The following is a 22,732-nucleotide window of genomic DNA, read 5'->3' on the forward strand; positions in this document are numbered from 1 at the left end:
AACCGAACTCCTGCAGAGTTTGCATTGTGACAGACAGGTCCTTCTCCAGACCCTGACTGGTCGCAGACCGAATCAGAATGTCGTCCAGATACCCCAGGACAGAAATGCCCTGGGCCCTCAAGAATGCCAGAACCGGTGCAAGCACCTTGGTGAAGACCCGCGGAGCCGAGGCGAGCCCAAAGGGCAACGCCACGAACTGGTAGTGATTCTCCGCAATGGCAAATCGAAGGTATCTCTGATGCCCCTCGAATATGGGGATGTGAAGGTACGCATCCTTCAAATCGATGGAGGCCATGAATTCCCCCGGAACCAGGGCAGCCACCACCGAGCGCAGGGACTCCATGCGGAACTTGCGAACCCGCACAGAGCGGTTCAGAGCTTTCAAGTCCAGAATCGGACGAACCTTGCCCTCCTTCCTGGGCACGGTGAACAGATTGGAATAAAACCCCCGAAATCTGTCCCGATGAGGCACCGGAACCACCACACCCTGAGCCCGCAGGCGCTCTGGAGACAGTTGTAGATTTGAGGGAAAAAATCTGCTCTCCGGCCGAGAGAGAAACTCGATCTTGTAACCAGATCGAACGATTTCCAGAACCCATCTGTCCCGCACACGGGCCAACCAGGGCTGAAGAAAACCGAGCAAGCGTCCCCCCACCCCAAAACTGGGTGAGGGCGCCCCTTCAGGCCGAACTGTTATTGGCCGCAGGTCCGGATTGGCCGGACTTCTGTTTCCCAGACCAGGGCTTCTTCTGAGAACCTTGGCCTTTGAACGGTTTGCCCTTGTAGTGCGGCCGAAAGGCACGAAAGGACCCCTGAGGGGGCCGAAAATTCGCATGCTTCTTCCCAGAAGCCCCCTTAGCCTTGGGGAAATGGGGCAAGAGAGTGCTCTTACCCCCGGTGATCCCCTTAATCAACACATCCAGGGACTCCCCAAAAAGGCGAGACCCATCATAAGGCAGATTGGCTAAGGTTTTACGTGAAGATTGGTCCACCGACCAACATTTCAACCAAACCAGGCGGCGAGACAACACCGCCACGCTGTGCACACATGCAGCCAACGGAATCAGGTCCAGGTCCGCATCACACAGATACATGACACCCTGGTGGATCTGATCCACCATATCCAGGGTCGCCGGCGAGGCCGAATCGGCCACTAGGACGCGCCTAAGCATCTGCGTCCAACTTGCGATCGCCTGGGCCGCCATGAGAGAAGCAAACAGAGCCTTAAGCATAGAACCCGTAACAGAATAAGTATGACGGGCAAGAGACTCCAGTCTCCTATCCGTGGCATCACGGAAAACAGGGGAACCCTCTGCAGGAATCGCAGTGGCTTTGTTCAAAACCGCAATTGCATGATCCACTGGTGGAGGCACACACCACCGTTCATCAGTGGCAGGCGAGAAAGGATAACGCAGCTTGAATTTACTTGGTACCGCAAAAGGTTTGCGCAGATCGCGCCATTGATCCTTAACAGCGCGCTGAAAATCAGCATTGCAGGGAAAAACCTGCGGCGTCCTGCGTTTTCTCTGCGTCCCATAAGCCGCCAAGGCAGCGGGAGGACACACTTCGTCCTGCAAACGCAGCGTTTGCTTAATGGAAGCAATCAACTCATCCATGATTGCAAGCTCTTCAGGCGAGCCAGGGGGAGAATTATCGACCCCCTCAACTTCAGCCTCCACCTCAGACCCCACTAGATCAAGAGAGGAGCGGGACCCCGATAAGGGGGTCCCTGCCAGAACAGCCCCATCACCTTCACCCTCAGAATCAGAGGACAGAGCAACTCTGGGCCGTTTAGTAGATTGAGCAGCCACCAGCATTTGCACCTGGGCAGCAAGGCCAGCCACAATAGTGGCTAAATCCCCCCCTGGGGGGGAAACAGCGGTCCCCTGGCTTTCCACCAATACTGTGGGAAACTTGCCCTCCTGAGAATCCATTGCCCCTGTATGCCAGACAACCAAGGGTTAACTGCCCCCTTTTAGCAAGCGCGGCAAGCGCAGCCCACCGCACCACACTCAGGCACAATGAGACCCCCACAGGGAATATACAGACTGAATACAGGCAATGGCAAACAGGAATAGAAGGATAAAACCTGAGGAGACCCCGCTGCTGCTGCTGCCTCGATCGGTGTTCCAGGAAAGAGGAAGTGATGCTGCCAGGGCGCTCTATGTAAGCCTATGGAGGCTACAAGAAAATGGCCGCCGTGCATGTAAACCATGCGGCCGGAGCGGGCGCCGGTAAAATGGCGTCGTTTGGCGCCGAAATCGCCGCTCCATAGTGCATAAAAACACACACAAGCTTATCCCATTATATGGATACATGTTAGATCGCCGCAGCGATCGCTGTATATGCCCCAACATGCCATAAAAACATGCCCCACAGCACACAGCTTCCCACACTGCCCAGCCTGACACACACAGTGTCACACAGCTCCCCCCCCCCCCCCTTGCAGCCCACAGCATGCAGCCGAGAGATAGGGAGACAAGCAGTGTGAATAAAGGCAGGTTACACAGTCCCAGACTGAGACCCCCCCCAGACAGACAGGTCCCCACATAGATACACTTACCTCACATGGCGTGGGGAACCCGCACAGGCGAACAAGCCGCTGCACATGAGGCAGGGAGAGTCGCAATTCAAGACGCACACAATGGCGGTTAAGAAACCGCACAGCGTCCGGTGAGGTAGCCACCTCACCAATCATCCCTGCACCGAACAGGGATGGGTCGTTCACTGTGCCAGGAGCGTTACCTGGCTGAACGCTCGATGGCAGACTGGGAAGCCACTGACCCACGACCTGCGATCAGGGGGATCAGCCCGAGACCCAGTCCGCATGATCCTCTTCGTCCGAAGAACTAACTAATGCTGACCAAAATAACAGCTAAGTAAAGGTAGAGAAAAAAACTCAAACAAAATATTAAAAAGAAGAAAGAGTCTGGGACAAAAAGTCCCAGCACAGAGAGAGCCAGCCACTCCTGACAAGCTAGACATTAAAACTGAGATATGGTTGCAGGAAGTAGGAGGGTATTGACTGAGGGGACCACCCCTTGAGGGTGGGATATGTTAAAGCTTTATTGTTAACATATTCTGTTGCCTAGCTACTCCTTCGGAGCAAAGTCTAATACCCCATATGTGACGAATATGAAGAGGCGGCGACTGTCGGAGGACTCAGAGAAAGGAATTTTACAGGTAAGATTTTACAAAAATTCCGTTTTTAGACTTTTAGTACAGACCCAATGTGGACAAAAGCGATCCCCAAGGGCCAGTTCACAAGAATCCGGAGAAATTGTGATGATGATGAAGACTTTTTTACACAAACAGATATTTTATTAAGAGGTTCAAGGAAAAAATCATTACTCAGCAAGGGTACTGGCCCTTGGGGATCGCTTTTTTCCACATTGGGTCTGTACTAAAAGTCTAAAAAATCATTACTCAGCAAGGGTAGTGGCGCCTCACTACACCACATTTCCTAATTTAAGCATACACTTAAATTGACTGCGAAATCACCCCAATTTTTTACATTTTAACGGTAGGCGCGCCATTTCATATATACAAAAAATCCTGTGGACAAGGTAAGTGAGAAAAGCACATTGGATGCATGAACAAGAATTGGCATTTCATAACTCTATTTATTATGAAAATTAAAATTCAGCCCGAAAAGGTGAACTTATCCCGTATTAAAAAACAAAATATTCCGGTAGAAACAAATTTTATTGTCTCCGTAACATAGCCAAAAATATTTAATTCAACACTACAGTACCTTAACAGGGAGGTAATGTTAATGCAAAAAAAAAAAGCTGTATTATCATTTTAAAAAAAATGATTTATATATTAGAAAATAATATTTAAATTGTGTACTACAAAACTAATGTTGTTGCACAAGTTTTTATAAAGATTGATTTTAATAAAAAGAAAATGATCTTATACTTATACAGTTTCTCACAAAAGTGAATACACCCCTCACATTTTTGTAAATATTTTATTATATCTTTTCATGTGACAACACTGAAGACATGACACTTTGCTACATGTAAATTTGCTGTCCCCTTAAAATAACTCAACACACAGCCATTAATGTCCAGACCGCTAGCAACAAAAGTGAGTACACCCCTAAGTGTAAATGTACAAATTGGGCCCAATTAGCCATTTTCCCTCCTCAGTGTCATGTGACTCGTTGGTGTTACAAGGTCTCAGGTGTGAATGGGGAGCAGGTGTGTTAAATTTGGTGTTATACTCTCACTCTCTCATACTGGTCACTGGAAGTTCAACATGGCACCTCATGGCAAAGAACTCTCTGAGGATCTGAAAAAAAGAATTGTTGCTCTACATAATGCCCCGTACACACGTGCAGATTATCTGAAGACTTTTGTCTGTAGACTTAGCAAAACCATATAATATGAGGTCAAACCTAAACACTTTCAATTTGTATGCAATCCGGCAGGCCCTTGCACTACATAGAAAAGGTAAATCTGAAGACAAAAGTCTTCAGATAATCTGCACGTGTGTACGGGGCATTAAGATAGCCTAGGCTATAAGAAGATTGCCAAGACCCTGAAACTGAGCTGTAGCACGGAGCTCAATACCAAACATCGATTTAACAGGACAGGTTCCACTCAGAACAGGCCTCGCCCTGGTAGACCAAAGAAGTTGAGTGCAGGTGCTCAGGGTCATATCCAGAGGATGTCTTTGGGAAATAGAGGTTGAAGGGGTGGGGGGTCAGCCTGTCAGTGATCAGACCATACACCACACACTGCATCAAAAAAGGTCAGCATGGCTGTTGTCCCAGAAGGAAGCCTCTTCTAAAGATGATGCACAAAAAAGCCTGCAAACAGTTTGCTGAAGACAAGCAGACTAAGGACATGGATTACTGGAACAATGTCCTGTGGTCTGATGAGACCAAGATAAACTTATTTGGTTCAGATGGTGTCAAGCATGTGTGGTGGCAACCAGGTGAGGAGTGCAAAGACAAGTGTGTCCTGCCTACAGTCAAGCATGGTGGTGGGAGTGTCATGGTCTGGGGCTGCATGAGTGCTGCTGGCACCGGGGAGCTACAGTTCATTGAGGGAACCATGAATGCCAACATGTACTGTGACATACTGAAGCAGAGCATGATTCCCTCCCTTTGGAGTCTGGGCTAAAGAACACCTCCAAGATGACCACTGCCTTGCTAAAGAAGCTGAGGGTAAAGGTGATGGACTGGCCAAGCATGTCTTCAGACCTTAACCCTATTTAGCATCTGTGGGGCATCCTCAAACGGAAGATGGAGGAGTGCAAGGTCGCTAACATCCACTAACTCCGTGATGTCATCACAGAGGAGTAGAAAAGGACTCCAGTGGCAACCTGTGAAGCTCTGGTGAACTCCGTGCCCAAGAGTGTTAAGGCAGTGCTGGAAAATAATGGTGGCCATGGAAAATATTGACACTTTGGGCCCAAGTTGGACATTTTCACTTAGTGGTGCACTCTGTAGTTGTGTACTTTGTTGCTGGCGGTTTAGACATTAATGGCTGTTTGTTGAGGTATTTTAAATGGAAAAGCAAATTTACACTGTTATACAAGCTGTACACTCACTACTTTACATCGTGGCAAAGTGTAATTTCTTCAGTGTTGTCACATGAAAAGATATAATAAAATATTTACAAAAATGTGTGGGGTGTACTCACTTTTGTGAGATACTGTATATTGTGACATTGATAGTCATTGGGATTGGCTTCCGATCATGTGACCACTGCGACAATGGTCACATTATCAGTGATGCTTCCCTCCCCTCGAGCATTCCAAACTCTTTAAAGGGATGCCAAGGTGGGCGGGAAGGTGTTAAAAAGCTTTTCAGTTTGTTTTGTAAGGAGCAGGGAAAGGTAAGAGCCTCTGCCAGATTTCTATTGAGTCCCTATTTTCCTCCCTCATTATGTCAGGACAGAAGCCATCAGAGGTCTTTCCATTTGCGGCAGGTAACTCAGGAAGACTTAAATAAGACTAAAACAGGTAACTTAGGAAAGTAACAATTTTAATAATTTTAATATTTAAATTTGCATAAATATACAAATGTATTTGCAAGCTTTGCAAATCTCAACATAACGATAAAAACTAAAAATCAAAAGATTATCCCACCTACCTTACATACAATTAACAAAAACAAAGAACAAATTTCCCAGGTGGCTTAAATCAATGTACTAAAACTGCCACCTTTTCATTATCCTAATACTAGCAAAATATTTCCACAAATGTTTTTACAATTCAATTTAAATATTTTATATACAGTAAGTGAAGTGCTTTTTTCCCCTGCCATACCTTTAAAGATTACCCATCATTAAGTGCTTAAGTTTTAAATATGTGAATGCAGATAAATTACAAAAATAAAAAAAGATCCTCTTGCACAGGATCAGGTCTAGTGTGATCATGTGAGGAAAGCCATGGTATAGATCACGAAAATTTGCAGCTATGGATTTTTTTTTAAATTTTGTATAATCTCTGTTTATTTGGATTCAAACATTTACAGACATACAACAACTGATGCCAAGTGATCCAGAGCGCGTATTCTTCATATCTCAAAAGGAGAAAACAGTTTCAAAACATATAATACACTCTATAAATCAGCGAAATAGTGCAAAAAGGTGTATGGAATTGTAAAACAGCATAATATGGAACAATTATATAGTAAAGTAGCAACAATAGACTAGATAAACAAAAAGATAAGGAGAAGAGGGAAGGGAGAAGAGAAAAGGAATCTGGCCGTTCGCATCCTCGGTAGAAGCGTAGAGCCCTGTCCGAGCTTGGCGAAAAGAAAAAAAAAGGAGGTCTCCTTGGTCACGGGCATTCGGCCCCAATAGACTTGGCTCCCACCCCAGCTGGGGGAGGAGGGGAGAGCCCACATAACTAAATACGTTCTCGCTCGGGTAAACAGTTCAAAGTGCAAACAAACAAAGCTCCAACAACATTAGGATTTTTAGTGATGCAGTTCATGGCACCTTGGAAGGCCATGGTCATGGTGCTCACACCTGATTCACAGCTAGTTTGGTTCTGCGACTGAGAGATTGTTGACAGTAATATTTCGGTCTGCTTGGACCAACTGTTTAAAGGCAGGGTCTGCCAGGGCTAGCAGAGCTATATCTAAGTTAGAAGATAACGGGTCCAAGTCTGATGTGTGGATTTTCCCTTGTGCCCAAGTGGATTCAAATCTTTTTCGGGTATCTCTGCAAGTGGCAAGCCAATCTTCGGCTTCCATAATCTCCCCCGCCTTCTGGAGCAACTCCCTTTCACTCGGGATATGGTAGCCTTTCCAGTAAATAGGTATAAGACGCTTGGCAGCACTCAGAAGGTGGGCGAACTTAGCTTAAAAGCCATGAGCACTTAGTTCTTAAGAATCAGCCCTGGACAGTACTTGACGTGGTGAGGAACACTACAGCATGGAGAATAATCAACTGACACTCCCAAACTCTCTTCCCACACAGCCATTGCTACTGTATCCTGCTTAAGGCTAATTAATGTTGCTAGTATACATCCCCCAACATTGCAGCATGTTCTACTATGTAGTTATTAAAGGGGTCCTCAATTTAAACCCTTTTTCAGTTCTGCCTGAGCGGTTTTTAAAGTGGTTCATAAAAAGTATTTAAAGCAAATGTGAAAAGACAGTCTGCATCAAAGATCGGTAGTCCCAATGACATAATAGCTTGCTGAAGAATGTCGTAACCATGTATCAGTAGTAAAGGTCAGGAAGTCAGGGTGTCCTCTGCAGGTACTTTCTGAGTAAAACTCAAGTGTTAGCGTTCGAATCTCCAGGCTGGCTCTGCCTGCTGCTGCACGGCACTCTCACCACTTCTTTCCCCTGTGAAGTACAGCAAAGATTAAAATGTTTGTAAAAAAATAAATAAAAAAAACAGTACATCTCAGCACCTAATGGAAATTTCTCCATATTTTATCCCTCTAAAGACCCTGGAGGTACAAAAAATATTTATTGATCTGACGGAAATGCACTTAGCTGACAACACATAGCATTTTTATAAGATGAGGGGTGTCAGCTCAGCCCCATTTTGTTGCTAAACTACTTAACCCCTCCCACTCTCATCTCTACAACATTGACATCAATCATTGTGTAGTCCCAAGAAAAGAACTAAGATGACTAATTAGACTCCTTGAGATAACACAGACAGAAAGTGTGCACAGGTCTGAAATTTATGACATGGTCAACGGGTATTTTTTGCACTTATTTGACATCTTTTGATTTTTATCTATTAGATAAAAGAAGTTGATTGTCAGGGTTAGGTTATAAATGAAAGATATGGAAGAATGAAAACTAGGGAAGTAAGTAGCCCTGGTACATAAAGCACCAGCTAACATTTTTGTTTTCTACCAAGCCAGGTGGTATAATAGTATTTATGTATTGCCCCCTCTACTAACACTTTTGTGAAGCCTGCCATTTAAAGGAAACCTTTATTGGGTACATATGTAGGTTGCCACCACTGATCTCTCCTTTCAGGTATGGCTTGTTGACTAGCTGTCATAAAGATTCAATGGTTTCAATACTTTAAGAGTATTGACCAACAGGTAGTATGTAGGATTTCTGCCTTTCCTCCCATTTTGCTTGCTATGAGTTTGTCCTGGGTCAGTGGCAGTAAACCCAAAGACAGCCACACAACATAAAAATTTCAGAAGATAAACAGAAATAGCAGTCTGCAGAAAAACCCAGTATGGGTTTCCTTAACCCCTTACCACCCAACCCTGGCTTCCATTTAAAAGGGTCTGTGCGCTGGGGGTACGAAGGATTAGCTGATCAGGTGACCACTTGGATAGGATGTCACAGTGGTCACATGATCAGGAACAGGTCTCACCAACTCCAGATCATTATTACAGACCTAGAAATCTTTGACAGCTTGGTCACTGTTCTTGGAGCATGCAGTGAGCATGCTCTCAGCATAGAAGGCTCTGCTGCCCATGAACGTGTTAAAGCTCACCCTCTTTGCCCCCTCACATGTTACGTGGGCATCAAGAGGCTAAAGAAACTTCCTTGAAAAGAAGTAATTTTCGAAGATGAGGTGATCCTAATAAGAAAAGGAGTTCAGGAAAGAATATTTCGTGGATGTCATGTTGGAAGGCCTGATATCAACTGTCAGTCTCTTCCTTCTGCATTTACACCTAACTATCTGGGGCTCAAATATTCCTGAAATAACCATAAAAATATGTTCTCTTTATAAACACAAAACAATTTTAGGTCTGTAAAATGGGGGTAAAAATGAACTGATCTGTTTTTTTCTCCAACAAGAAATATTACTAAAATAATCCTCATCTATTGCAGCTATACAATGCCAGTCCAAAAAAACATTAATATCTTCTGTCTGCTGGCTATCACTGTTATCTAAGCGCTGTCACTTAAGCTGGCTATACACTAGTAGATTTTTGAACAAATGTTCATATGAATATTTGTACAAACATTCTTTGTGCAGTCAATGAAAGGATGAATATTGTTTGAAATTACCTAAAATTTTTCTTTGGGAAATTGCATTCATTCCAAAATCGAATTGTATAAGCCAACTAAAACCACTTACACCTAAAGCTTGTAGTGCTACCTAGTGCCTTCAGGGGGCAACATGTAAGGGGGCAACATGTAAGGTGCCTCTCACCATCCACTAAAAAGTGTATGGCCAGCTTTACTTGTTGCTCCACTGACAACATTTATCCTACCTCATTTGGGCCAAAGCAGTATATCAGCAAAGGAAAAATTACAATTAAGCTGATATCAATGCTGTCATAAGATGGCTATCTACTCCCTCCAGCCATCATTCTAGTTCCACTGTGTATTTACTAGTGTGACATGCACTGTGTCTCGCTGCACTTTGGCCCATTGCCATGTCATACTCATTACTGACCGGGAACAAGCATGCAGATTATGTGTTCTTACTTTACCTTGCCTTTACTGGCTACAGGATTGTTCTGGTTCAGTGGCCTAGAAAGTACTAAAGCCCAAGAAAGCGACTAAGTACCATTTTTAGAACAAGGCCATCAATGACAGCCTTTTATATCTCTGTCCGCATAGGGGCAGCTTAACATTCAAGTCATAGCCATGCGTAGCCATATCCTTCATCAGGTCTTTGTTTCTTTTATTTTTGGATAATGGGCAGTCATACTTGTATGATTGTAGGGAGAGCAGTGTAGTATATTACTTGAGTAAAATAAGCTGTAATCCACAAGTGTTTACATTTTATATCAGATCACCAGGGCTTTTTTTCAGCTTGAACTTGGTGGAACCCAGTTCCACCACCTTTGGCTCAGGCCAACTGATCCCTACTCACCACTATCACTTGTAAACACAGAAGTCCGGCTTCTGTGTTTACAAATGACAGCTGGTCTCCTAACAGCTGAGAGCAGGACAGGGACAAGAGAGATGCAGGTTCCTGGGGTGCAATTGCAGATGCTGACACCCCAACTGGATGATCTCCTTAAAAGTGAAAGAGGCAGAGCTACAGTGTGCAAGGAGATACAAGAGACTGGGTGCTACAGCTTAATACAGCAACAAATGTATGACATGTGGAAGATGGTGGAGCCTTTAAGGAGGTGAGGAGAAGATGAGGGCAGTGGAGGGGGGTTGCATGCATAGGTCAGAGCTGAAGGGGGTGAAAGTGAAATGTGGATGAGGAATGCAGAAGTAAGCAGCTGTGGAAGAAGGCTAAACTCTGCACTCTGTTTAGGCCCCTTTCACACTATTGCAACGCAATTTTGCCGCGATTTCGCGGCGCGATTTTTGCCGCGATTTTGAAAGCATGGGCAAGGCTATATGCCTCAAAATGCATTAAAATCGTGGCAAAGTAGTGCAGGAACTACTTTGAAGTCGGTGCGACTTCAAAACGCACTGATATGAATGGGGCTCATTGAAAATAATGGAAAACGACTTGTCATGCGATTTTGCGGTCCAAAATCGCGGGACAAGTCGCACTAGTGTGAATGGGGCCTTATAGTGCATCTGAACTTTGCACTCTGTATGCAGCACACCCTCGAACTCTGCACTCTGTGTGCAACCTCCCCCAAACTCTTCACTCTGTACATAATGCACTCCTGGTATTAAATGCCCCTCTGTTAGTGAAATTTGGCCACACCCACTATTTAATGCAGTTTGGAGGGTGCGTGTGTGTGGGAGAGGAAGATTTTGGGGGATCGTGGTTGAGTTCCTGTACCTATTTTCTGAGAAAAAAAGCCCTGCAGATCACATATATAGATCTGAGCTTCTGACACTGTTTTAAAGCCTACCGGAGTTGTTGTTTTCATATGGTGTGGCATATAATTATTAAAAAAAAAACCACTAAAATGTAGACAAGCTAGGGAATAGTGGGTCTCTTGATCACTTTGCCCATACTTACCAGCTGGTGGCTCATTAGTGACAGTAAGGTTTTTAAAAAGCTCTGTAAACTCCAATTCATTAATATCCTCAAGGAAATCATGTTGGATGCCAGTGCTGCCTCCCTTCTCAGAACAGAATTTCAAAAACCTAGAAAAAAAAGACACAACATTTGAATTTTTGTACAGCAGAGTAAATTCTATGGTTGGGAGAACATTTTAAAAGACATTTAGCTTCAACAACGTGAAAATACGAATGCAAGTTGCAGCTAGCTAACACTTAAAATGGTTTTAAAAGCCCAAGGTTTTTTACCTTCATGCAATCAATGCATAAGGTAAAAACCCTTCTGTGTGCAATGGGCCCCCAGCCCCCCCCCCACCTCGTTTCTTATACTTACTTGAGCTCCCTCTCGATCCAACAATGTGCATCATTGGCTGAGACAGCGGTGTGAGCCATTGGCTCCTGCTACTGTCAATCACAGCCAGTGAGCCAATGATGAAAGAACGTGGGGGGGGGCCACATCTGTGTGTGTCTTATGGATGCATAGAGGGGCTAGGGAGCGAGTACACACCAGTGCCCCCAGAGAAAGCAGCTTGCTATTGGGGGCACTAGCTGAAGAGGAGGAGTCAGGAGCGTCGGAAGGAGAGGGGACCCGAAAAGGGGAGAATCGGGGCTGCACTGTGCAAAACCACTGCACAGAACAGGCAAGTATGGCATGTTTGTTGTTGTTTTTTGTTTTTTTTTTGATTTGTAAATAATTAGTACAGTATCCTTGAAAAATAGTTCAGAATGGTAAACGGTAAACATTTGCCCACAATGGCATGCATAAGCTATATATATTTTTATTTAAAAAAAAAAACTGTATGATTATATATTTCATTTGTCACTTACCGTGCCCAATAGAGATCTTCAGAAAGTATGACTGGGTTTCCTACCAGAATTAAGAGGGCCTTTGCTCTAGTTATAGCCACATTAAACCTCTGTGAAACATGGCAGAAAAAGACAGTTATTAAGAATAGTTAAGCAGTTTGGTTGAAAAAGGTGAGTTTTTGGATCTTATAGTGGAAAGTTAGGTAGTCATTTCTGCCACCATCCCGTGAGAATATTGTGTAGGTTGTGATGCCTCAGGTCAGGTATGGGATTTTAAGGGCAGGAGTAAAGGAGGTATGCAGTAGTAAATAAAATAAAATTTATTATACAATGTATTTATATACAACAGAGGAGTGAATATATGGGTAAAGTCCCATTGTGCGGGTGAAGAGGAAATATAGGTTGTGTTACATGTGATAAGTACGTGACTTGAAAATATTGTGGATGGTCCAGCTCTGCAGTTCCTCTTGTCAAAGGACAGGGATTGGTGCAGAGAGGGGACCTGATCGGTAATCCGACATGTTTCGGCCTATCAAGGCCTTTATCAAGGATGTGTCACCGATTCTGAGAATAATTGAGAATAAATATATATAAATATCAAATCATGATATTATGATGATTCAAAAACAATTGATATAAAGTATGGTAGAACATACATATTTGTCCACTTCTTAGGGTATTGCCTCCCCAAAGTTTCTCCAGGTGCTACAGGAACAGTGTGCTGTGTTGGTGAGAAAATGGCGATTTTAGAAAGGAAATGGGTATACAGTGATTTGCTCGTGAATATAATAGTAATAATTACTTCTTGGGTAGCATGTCTGGTCCCAGGGTCCTATGTGGTTGAGGTTAGGGAAATTCCCACATTGATAGTAATCGTCTGTAATTATAGGTATATAGACTTAATTACATGCCGATTATAGTAGGTACATAAAATGTTGGGAAAAAGTTAGGTTTGGTTTAGGAGATATAATAAGTCTCCTACCAAATCTAAACTTACATTTTGGTTGGTTCCTGAATGGTAAGGTAACCGTTGCAGGATCTTGGTCCGTTTGGAGACGATTCCTGTGCACAAAGTGATGAACAGCCGTTGTCTGCAAGGTCCGTGTTCCTCCCTGGGTTTGGGAGAGACTGAGACATTGCAGTGTTCCCCGGCCTTTTATGGGCAATCACGCATGCGCAGTCGTGCGCTGTGTGATGCCGATGGGCGGAGTCCGTGGTACGGTGTGATGCGCGCCTGCGTGAGGCTGGAGACCGCATCCCTTGTAACCGTGCGGACGTGCCTTCGTGGCCGCCGACACGGAGTAGAAGCCGAGATCCCTGACAGGGATAGAGGAAGGTAGAGAGACCCCCCCATCGGTTTCAGATGCCCCGATCCCGGAGGATTCGGGGCTTACCGTGCCGGGAGCTCCTGGAGATTAAGGGAGGAGGCAAAAGGAAGTTGGACAATGTGGTTAAAAAACTTGATTATGTGATGGTGCACTGTGCAACAGTGTCATCACATATAAATACATAATACGTATTGCAATATTGAAACATTAATTAGGACATAAAATGAAATGGAAATTGCAGCATATATATTAAGAAGAAACGTCTGTGAGAGAAAGTGGGTGGGTCGGAGGGAGAGATTGTGGTCGGTCTAGCCAGTTAAAAGAACTGGGTAAAAGATGCTGGGTAGAATAGCCCAATGATGTTGTATGGGATTCAAAAAGGTCTATGGTGAACCATAGTGGAGTCGGGGGTGCAAATTGTATGAATGTTGGAGGGGGGAATGTCAGTTAAGATTATGCATATACTTTTGGGGGTTCCAGGGCCGGTTCTGTGTCCTAGGTAGGGGTTTAATCTTTCTTCCCCGATGAAAAGCCTTGTAAGAAAGGACGGAAGCTTTGTGCTTCATTTAACCCAGGCGGGATAGTAGCTTTAAGTCGCGAAATCCATCGCATTTCCAATTGCAATAAAGTTTTATTCCAATCACCCCCTCGTAGCGGGATGTGGATTCTGTCCAGGGCCATGAATTGGATTTTAGGCATTTTGTAGTTGTGGTATTCTTTTACGTGTCTCCCTAGTGGGACATAAAAGTTGCCAACATGCATGGTCTGAAGATGTTGACTTACTCGTTTGCCAAACTCCTGTCGGGTTTTCCCTATATAGAAGGACCCGCATTCGCAGGTCATCATGTAGACTATTCCCCTTGTTTTGCAGTTGCAAAAATGTTTCGGGTGAAATGGGTCACCATTGGGTAGTATGGTATTGATCGTTTGAGAAATAACGTAACATTGGGCACAGGACCCGCAGGGGAACGTGCCTTTTGTTTTGCAGGGGTCTTTTTTGGATCCTTCTTTGAATTCACTTTTAACCAATTGTTGTTGTAGTGAGCCGGCTTTTCTGAAGGTGATGGGTGGATGTTGAGGTAGGAGTTTAGAGGTGCTGGGTTCTTCCAAGAGGATGGACCAATTTTTTGTGAGGATGTTTCTGATTTCCTGGTGTTCGTTAGTAAATCTGATGATTATTCGGGTATCTGGTTCAGTTTGAGTTGGTTTTTTATTTTTAAAGAGCAGTGTTTCTCTGTCTTGTTGATTGGCACGATTAAAGGCCTTGCGTAGTGATGTTTTGGTGTAGCCTCTTTGTGATAGTCGAGTAGTTAGTGCATTGGCTTCTATTTGAAATTTTGCTGGATCTGAGCAGTTCCTTTTAAGCCTTAAGTATTGGCTATAGGGTATTGAGTTGATTAGAGGTTGAGGGTGAAAACTTGAGGCATGGAGAATCGAGTTGCCTGCTGTATCCTTTCTGAACAGTGTGGTGGAGATTTTGCCCATAGTATCTTTATATATTAACGTGTCGAGGAAAGATACTTGATGTTTGTTATAGGTCATCGTGAAGAACATATTATGTTCGTTCTGGTTCATCTTGGTTAATAGGTCTTTTATCATGTATTCCGGTCCATTCCATATAATCAATATATCGTCAATATATCTTTGCCATATAAGGATTTTGTCAGTGTAGATGGCGTTTGCCTCGTTTGATAGAAATTCTTGCTCCCATGAGCCTAGGTAGATATTGGCATAAGATGGGGCGCAGCTGGTTCCCATAGCTACCCCACATGTTTGGATGTAGTAGTTGCCACCAAAGGTGAAGATGTTGTGGTTGAGTATATAATCCAGCATGTCAATGATGAATTTATTGAAGTTTTGGTCTCGTTCACTATGGCAATGAAGTGTGTTTTCAACTGTCTGTAGTCCTTTGGTGTGGGGTATGTTGTTGTATAATGATTCGACGTCTACAGTGATTAGGTAAGTTTCTTCTGGAACAGTAATGTCGTTGAGTATCCTCAGGAGATGAAGGGTATCTTGGGTATATGAAGGTAGTTCTTTGACATGAGGGCGTAAGTATCTGTCTATGACCCTGCTCATGGATTCTGAAATGCTTCCATTTCCCGAGATGATAGGTCTTCCCGGTGGATCATGCAGGTTCTTGTGTAGTTTCGGTAGGGCGTATAGTGTGGGGATTCTTGGATGCGGTGTTCTGATATATTCCCACAATGTTTGGGAGATGATGCCATTCTTGAATGCATTGTCGATTTTGGAGTAGAAAATTTCTTCATAGGATTTTGTCATTATGGGGAGGATCTTCTTGTAGCATTTAGTATTCGACAATATTGTATGACACATGTGTTTATATTTTTCTTTGTTCATGATGACTACATTTCCTCCCTTGTCTGAGGGTTTGATGATGATGTCATCATTATTTCTAAGTTCCTGGAGGGCTTGCTTTTGCTTGTTTGTTAAGTTCGACGTGTGTTTTTTCTCTTTAATTGATTCTATATCTTTAGTGGTTTGTCGGACGAAGAGTGCAATTGCTGGGTTAAGGTTAAGGGATGGGAATTTATTAGATTTCCTTTTGAAGGACAGTTGGTCAGGGGGTGTTTCCCGTTCATCTTCGTCAGGTTCTTTATCAGATTCAGTTGGATCATCCCAATCATCTAGGTCACTTTCCTGAAGTAGTAGATTGAGGTCGCGGATGGCTCTGAACTCAGCCGCGGTTAATGTGGATGCAGGTTGTGAGGGTTGAGGTTGTTTTTGATAAAAGGTTTTGAGTAGTAAATTTCTGGCAAATAGGTTCACATCTTTGATGGTTTCGAATCTATCCAGGTTGGTATTTGGGCAAAAAGAGAGTCCTAAAGATAGTACTTCTTTTTGGTCATTCGTCAGTGTATGAGATGAAAGATTTATGACCGTTTTTCTTCCTCCCGTTTCTTCTCTGATTGGTGTTTCTTTGGCGGTTTCGGAGTTGTTTTCCCTAAAAAAACCCCTTGTTGTTGTTTGGGGTCCACTTTGGATCTTGTAAAGATATTATGGGGTTTGAGGGGCGGGTTCATGTTACCCGAGTGTGTTCCTTGTTCCTCTGCAGGATTGGTTTCTTGGGGTTCCGTTTCCTGGTAGTTATCCTCATTAGTTTTATGTTGAGCTTCATGTTGTTTTGAGGGTTCCCTTCTTCTATTTTTATAGTGTTCAGTCCCCGAGTTATAGGAAGATGGATCCGATGAGTAGTATGGTTGTCCCATTCTATCTGTGGGTTTGCCATACTGATTTCTTCGGTTGGAGCGTTGGTTGGCCCATCTATAGGCTCTGCCTTGGGCAAAGGCGTTCTTATCGCGCCAATATTTTCTTTCTTTTTTCCTGAGGATATCCTTACCATAGTCTTCTAAATGTGATTTAAGTTTATTTTCTTGTTCACTGTATAGTTGTGCCTTTTTGAGAGGGGCTAGTTGTTCGTAGGTTTTTTTAATGTCAAGATCTAGGGTTTTTATTTGTCTTAAATATTCTTCTTGCAAGAGGATCATTAAATTCCGTGAACACTCGTTTAGTTGGTTTTCCCATTCTTTTTTAAGTTGGGTTGTGATATTTTCCATAGTAGGGAAAATTTGGATTCTCAAACCTACAGGGTTGATTTTCTCGCTGATATAGCGTTCAAAAGTCTTAATGTGCCAGTGAAGCGCAGACTTTCTCTCCAGGTGTTTTTGGAGTGTCCTGAATAGTGCCAGGATATCTGATTCAGTTTGTTCTTTGACTTTAAAACTGGTTTGGATGCCCGACATGAGGGTCTCCCATTCATCGCCAACCAGATCTCCCACATCTTTTTCTTCTTCGTCAGTCATCCTTTCTTTGTAGGAGAAAGGTGTTGGTAAAAAACAGGTTTAAACAATGCCTTACTGAAACTGTGGAGGAAGTTCCACAATGAAGGCTATGTTAGCCTGGATTAGGTAGGTAGGTGCTTGCTGCCTAGCAACCAAGAATTGTAATTTAGTGCAATGTAGTGTTTCCAAAGATCCGAGAGGACGTGGATGTGTTATCCATCCGGGGTATTCGTTGAAAAAGGTGAGTTTTTGGATCTTATAGTGGAAAGTTAGGTAGTCATTTCTGCCACCATCCCGAGAGAATATTGTGTAGGTTGTGATGCCTCAGGTCAGGTATGGGATTTTAAGGGCAGGAGTAAAGGAGGTATGCAGTAGTAAATAAAATAAAATTTATTATACAATGTATTTATATACAACAGAGGAGTGAATATATGGGTAAAGTCCCATTGTGCGGGTGAAGAGGAAATATAGGTTGTGTTACATGTGATAAGTACGTGACTTGAAAATATTGTGGATGGTCCAGCTCTGCAGTTCCTCTTGTCAAAGGACAGGGATTGGTGCAGAGAGGGGACCTGATCGGTAATCCGACATGTTTCGGCCTATCAAGGCCTTTATCAAGGATGTGTCACCGATTCTGAGAATAATTGAGAATAAATATATATAAATATCAAATCATGATATTATGATGATTCAAAAACAATTGATATAAAGTATGGTAGAACATACATATTTGTCCACTTCTTAGGGTATTGCCTCCCCAAAGTTTCTCCAGGTGCTACAGGAACAGTGTGCTGTGTTGGTGAGAAAATGGCGATGTACCTACTATAATCGGCATGTAATTAAGTCTATATACCTATAATTACAGACGATTACTATCAATGTGGGAATTTCCCTAACCTCAACCACATAGGACCCTGGGACCAGACATGCTACCCAAGAAGTAATTATTACTATTATATTCACGAGCAAATCACTGTATACCCATTTCCTTTCTAAAATCGCCATTTTCTCACCAACACAGCACACTGTTCCTGTAGCACCTGGAGAAACTTTGGGGAGGCAATACCCTAAGAAGTGGACAAATATGTATGTTCTACCATACTTTATATCAATTGTTTTTGAATCATCATAATATCATGATTTGATATTTATATATATTTATTCTCAATTATTCTCAGAATCGGTGACACATCCTTGATAAAGGCCTTGATAGGCCGAAACATGTCGGATTACCGATCAGGTCCCCTCTCTGCACCAATCCCTGTCCTTTGACAAGAGGAACTGCAGAGCTGGACCATCCACAATATTTTCAAGTCACGTACTTATCACATGTAACACAACCTATATTTCCTCTTCACCCGCACAATGGGACTTTACCCATATATTCACTCCTCTGTTGTATATAAATACATTGTATAATAAATTTTATTTTATTTACTACTGCATACCTCCTTTACTCCTGCCCTTAAAATCCCATACCTGACCTGAGGCATCACAACCTACACAAGTTAAGCAGTTTGGTTTATGTGTAAGGTAATTACACTGTTTTCCTCCATTCTTTTAATTCTGCCCTTGGTTTCTTTTTCTTCTCCCATACCCCTCCAACTTTTGCCTAACCTTCCCTATTTAGCTTTCTCTTCAATTGCTTTCTTTTTTTTTTTTTATATTGCCACATATCCCAGTTTTTTTTTTTTTGTTTAATACATTTTTATTGAGAAATATTCAAAGAACAGAACATACATAACAGATTGCAACTGATCAAGTGAGTCATAAAAAAACATCAAAGGATACAGTAAAATATAACCGACCAGTAGGATTACCCACTACATGTAACCCGTAACAATCATGTAAATACAGAAGAACAATCTTTCACTGTCAACTCACTAATCAGCAGTCATTAGAAATAAAGAAGAGACATGAGGGGGGGGGGGGGGGGGAAACAGAGAAAAAAGAGAGAAAATATTGAGGAAGGGGGGGGGGGGCAGCTGGTTGGTACCAATACAATTAGGCAAGGAAGTACAATGCAGTACATGACATCACAATAGAATCACCTATGAAGCTTGCCCCTCTAAGGAGGTGGGTGGATTGTCTGCAGGACGGGATATCAAAGAAGCGTATACTGGTGTGTGGATAAACGCTAACCAACAAGCCCAGACGGCATTGTATTTGGAGGAGAGATTACGTAGAGAGTATGACAAGTCTTCCGTACGGTGAGTATAGTCCACTGCAAGTAGCCATTGTCGGATAGTAGGTGCCGAGGTTTGGGACCATAGTCTAGGTATACATATCCCAGTTTTATGGTCACCCATTTCCAGTCTCATCTGATAATTTTTTAAACTGATATTTGTATATTTTAGTGTGAAAGGTTTCTGCATCATTGAAAGGAGTGTTATTGCATCATTTTTATACAACAGTGTGGGTAGGTTTCTTCAAGAGTCTTTGCATCCAAATACAGAACAGCTAAACTGGTCATCCAATATGCTGTCAGTTACTTGACTGAATCTAAAGCTTTGGGTATTCGGTTTACAAATCTGATTCCTTAGCAAGTTAAGAGCACCAAACTGTGTCTTTTCAACCTGACTATGTAACTCAAGCAAGACCAAGTAGGTTGGTTGGTGACTTTGACATTGAGATCTACAGGAAATCTACCCAAACAGATAAGTATCTGCTTTTTGACTCCCAGCACCCACTGGCGCTCATACTGGGGGCTTTTAGAACAACAAACACAGCATCTAAACACAAAGAACACATATCTCAGGAGTGCTTTGAAAGTTTGCGGTTATCTAGGCTGGACTTTTGCCAAAACATCCACAAGGAACCATTGAACAGAGGGAAGAAGCAGAGTAAGTAATATAAGGAGTAATATAGTCACCCTGTATTTAGCTAGAGTGTTGGAAAAACTCAGAAGGATTCATGTGCCCTTAAAACCCAGTAATAGACTGAGACCCAACACGCAACATAAACAAAGTAACCTGGTGTATGAAGTGCAGTGTAATGAGGGATGCAAAGACCTGTACATTAGGTAGTCAAAAAAAAAACCTCTCAACAACTAAATGGCCCAACATATCTGGGCAAATTCTACAGGTCAAAGCTCAGCAAATTTCCTTTACCTTAACGCATAACTAAAGACAACATTTTTGTTTTAACCAGAGTGGTCAGTGTTTGGAACTCTTGTCAGGTTTTATTGTTCTCTCTCTCTCCCAAATTTTGGGTTGTCACCAGAACAGGAATAGAGGGGAGATTTTCCAATGAGGACACTAGTGCAGGTTACCCTGGTGATAATCATGGATTCCCTCACTTTGGAGGCATTTCCTGTCACTTCTTGTTTTGGCTATGGGACAGAACGTTTAGGGAAATCTTCCCCGTGAGACACAGATGGCAAAAAAAGACAGGGTTTATAACCCTCCCTTACTCTATCTACAATGAAAAAAAAAGAAAAAAAAGTTTTGCCTTTAGTTCTACTTAAAGTAAAAGGGACACTCCTTTAAGCACAACGAGTTGCTCATTTTGACAAATAGGACAACTGGTTCCCTAGATGTGAAAGAGGTAATTTATGCCAAATTTGAACAACCATCCATGAGCAGTGGTGGAGGTCTTTGACACCTTCTGTATTTCACATATTATGGGGTTTTAACTTTTCTATCCCAGCAATTTGACATTTCACATCCTAAACCATGTAATATTGAGTAATTAACAACTATGCAGACTTCCTGATGCCAAGAATGGGATTTTGTAATTAGAAAAGGGGGATACCATATTTTTCCATCCTGCTCTTGGAAAAGCAACATCTATACAATCAATAATTCTATAGATGTCTGTCCTACTCATGTGGATATGAATACTGGGATATCTTTCACTCATTGGAACTGAAGCAGCAGCTTGGAGAAGAAATTGAAATGTTTTCAACATTACAAAACAAGTCCAATTTCATGTGACTAACTATGGAAAGATTACTTAATTGGAGAAGGCAAGGCATTTTTTGTAAAAAAAAAAAAAAAAACAACTGCATGCACTCTTATTTGTTTGCAGTTGTTTAACAACCTAAAACCAAAATCAAATAATATTCCTACAATTCACAATTGAATCTCAGCAAGTAGGCATTTTAATAACTATGACAATTGCAATTAGTCTTTAACATTTTCTTACCCATTATATTTAAGGTATACGCTTAGACAATTGGCTATATTTCAGATTGCTTAAAATGATCCTATAGAACCATATGCGCAATTATTAAAGTATTGCCACGTACTAGTAAACTAAAACTAAAACTAAAAAAAAAAAAAAAAAAAAAGGGAAAAATACTACCTACCTTGGGATTTGTCAGAAAACCAAGGCTGAATTCTTTATCAAACTTGACATAATCCTTAGCGCTTCGTACGGTAGATATGAGAATAACCTTACGTTCCTGACCTTGAAACTCCTCCACAGATCCAACCTGTTGTAAGAACATAGAATCCAAGTCTTCCTCATGCTCAATTCTTAGAGAAGCATATTTGAACGTATCTGGAGTCTGATACGTGTTCCTCTTTACAATCTCACATTTGGTGTAATTGCCGTTTCAGGATCAGTCTGTCTTCACTTGTGTCTCATCTTTTCCCTGTTTGTGGCTATTTAGGGGCTCCACCCTCAGCAGCCAGTGTTGGTGCATTCAAATGAGCTAGCCAGTGCCGACTCTAGCTCTTCAGCTTCTGTCAGTTCTGATTTTTCAGACGTTATTCTGTCTTGTATATTTGGAAATTATCCTATTATCAGATCTCTTGGCTTCTGATCTGTTGAGGACAGGGTCTAATGTGCCTGTGTATCTGAACCTTGCCAAAAGGCTTGCTTACCAGTGCCAGGGACCAGGCAGAGGCTGCGGTCATGTGAAAAATCAAACATTAGGGCAGCCCCCAACTGAGGCACTAATGTAAAGAGTCCCCCTGTAAGATGTTTGCTCCCATGTCACTACACACTTGTAACTGATATATGTTTTGCATTTGGAGGGGAAAGGCAGAGCCTTTGCGCACTCCACCAGTCCAGCTTACCTCCGTTACCTCAATCCCATTAATAGAATGAAACCCCTTTGGCACATAGCGTGGTTCTCATGCGTGTCCTAATTAAACTCTTTCCTTCCCATGATCAGGCCTTAGATCTTCATAATGCTAGTCTGCACACAGTGACCAGAGGAGACGAACAGATAGGGAGGGAGTCAGAGCACCAATCTCCTCACTATCAGAGGACCTGTCACCTAACCAGGCATCACACCAAACAACTGGTTGATATAGCTGCTCTTTCTTCCAGTTACCCATGGCAGCTACTTCCTCCTCTTAGCCTTGTAAGTTAAAGTGGTTCTAAAGCAGTTTTTACTTTAATGCATTCTATGCATTAAGGTGAAAAACCTTCTGTGCTGCAGCTGTCCTCCAGACCCCCCCACC

The 22,732-nt window shown here is 42.7% G+C and overlaps 1 protein-coding gene across 1 annotated transcript in view; it reads right to left on the minus strand.

The window, feature by feature from the left end:
* Positions 1 to 7,751: 7,751 nt before the first annotated feature.
* The window catches only part of LOC309548044 (putative helicase MOV-10), a gene marked incomplete at its 3' end in the record, with an annotated part of 200,022 nt that continues 185,041 nt past the window's right edge, over positions 7,752 to 22,732 (minus strand). Inside the window, exons 19-22 of the mRNA XM_082248014.1 lie at positions 21,628 to 21,753; positions 12,209 to 12,297; positions 11,336 to 11,467; positions 7,752 to 7,809 (exon numbers count right to left, since the gene is read on the minus strand). Coding sequence (XP_082104140.1) covers positions 7,752 to 7,809; positions 11,336 to 11,467; positions 12,209 to 12,297; positions 21,628 to 21,753 — 405 coding nt within the window. The remainder of the gene's footprint in view (positions 7,810 to 11,335; positions 11,468 to 12,208; positions 12,298 to 21,627; positions 21,754 to 22,732) is intronic.

This window comes from Pelophylax lessonae (assembly GCF_965119305.1).
Source record: "Pelophylax lessonae genome assembly, chromosome: 2".
Taxonomy (NCBI): Eukaryota; Metazoa; Chordata; class Amphibia; order Anura; family Ranidae; genus Pelophylax; species Pelophylax lessonae.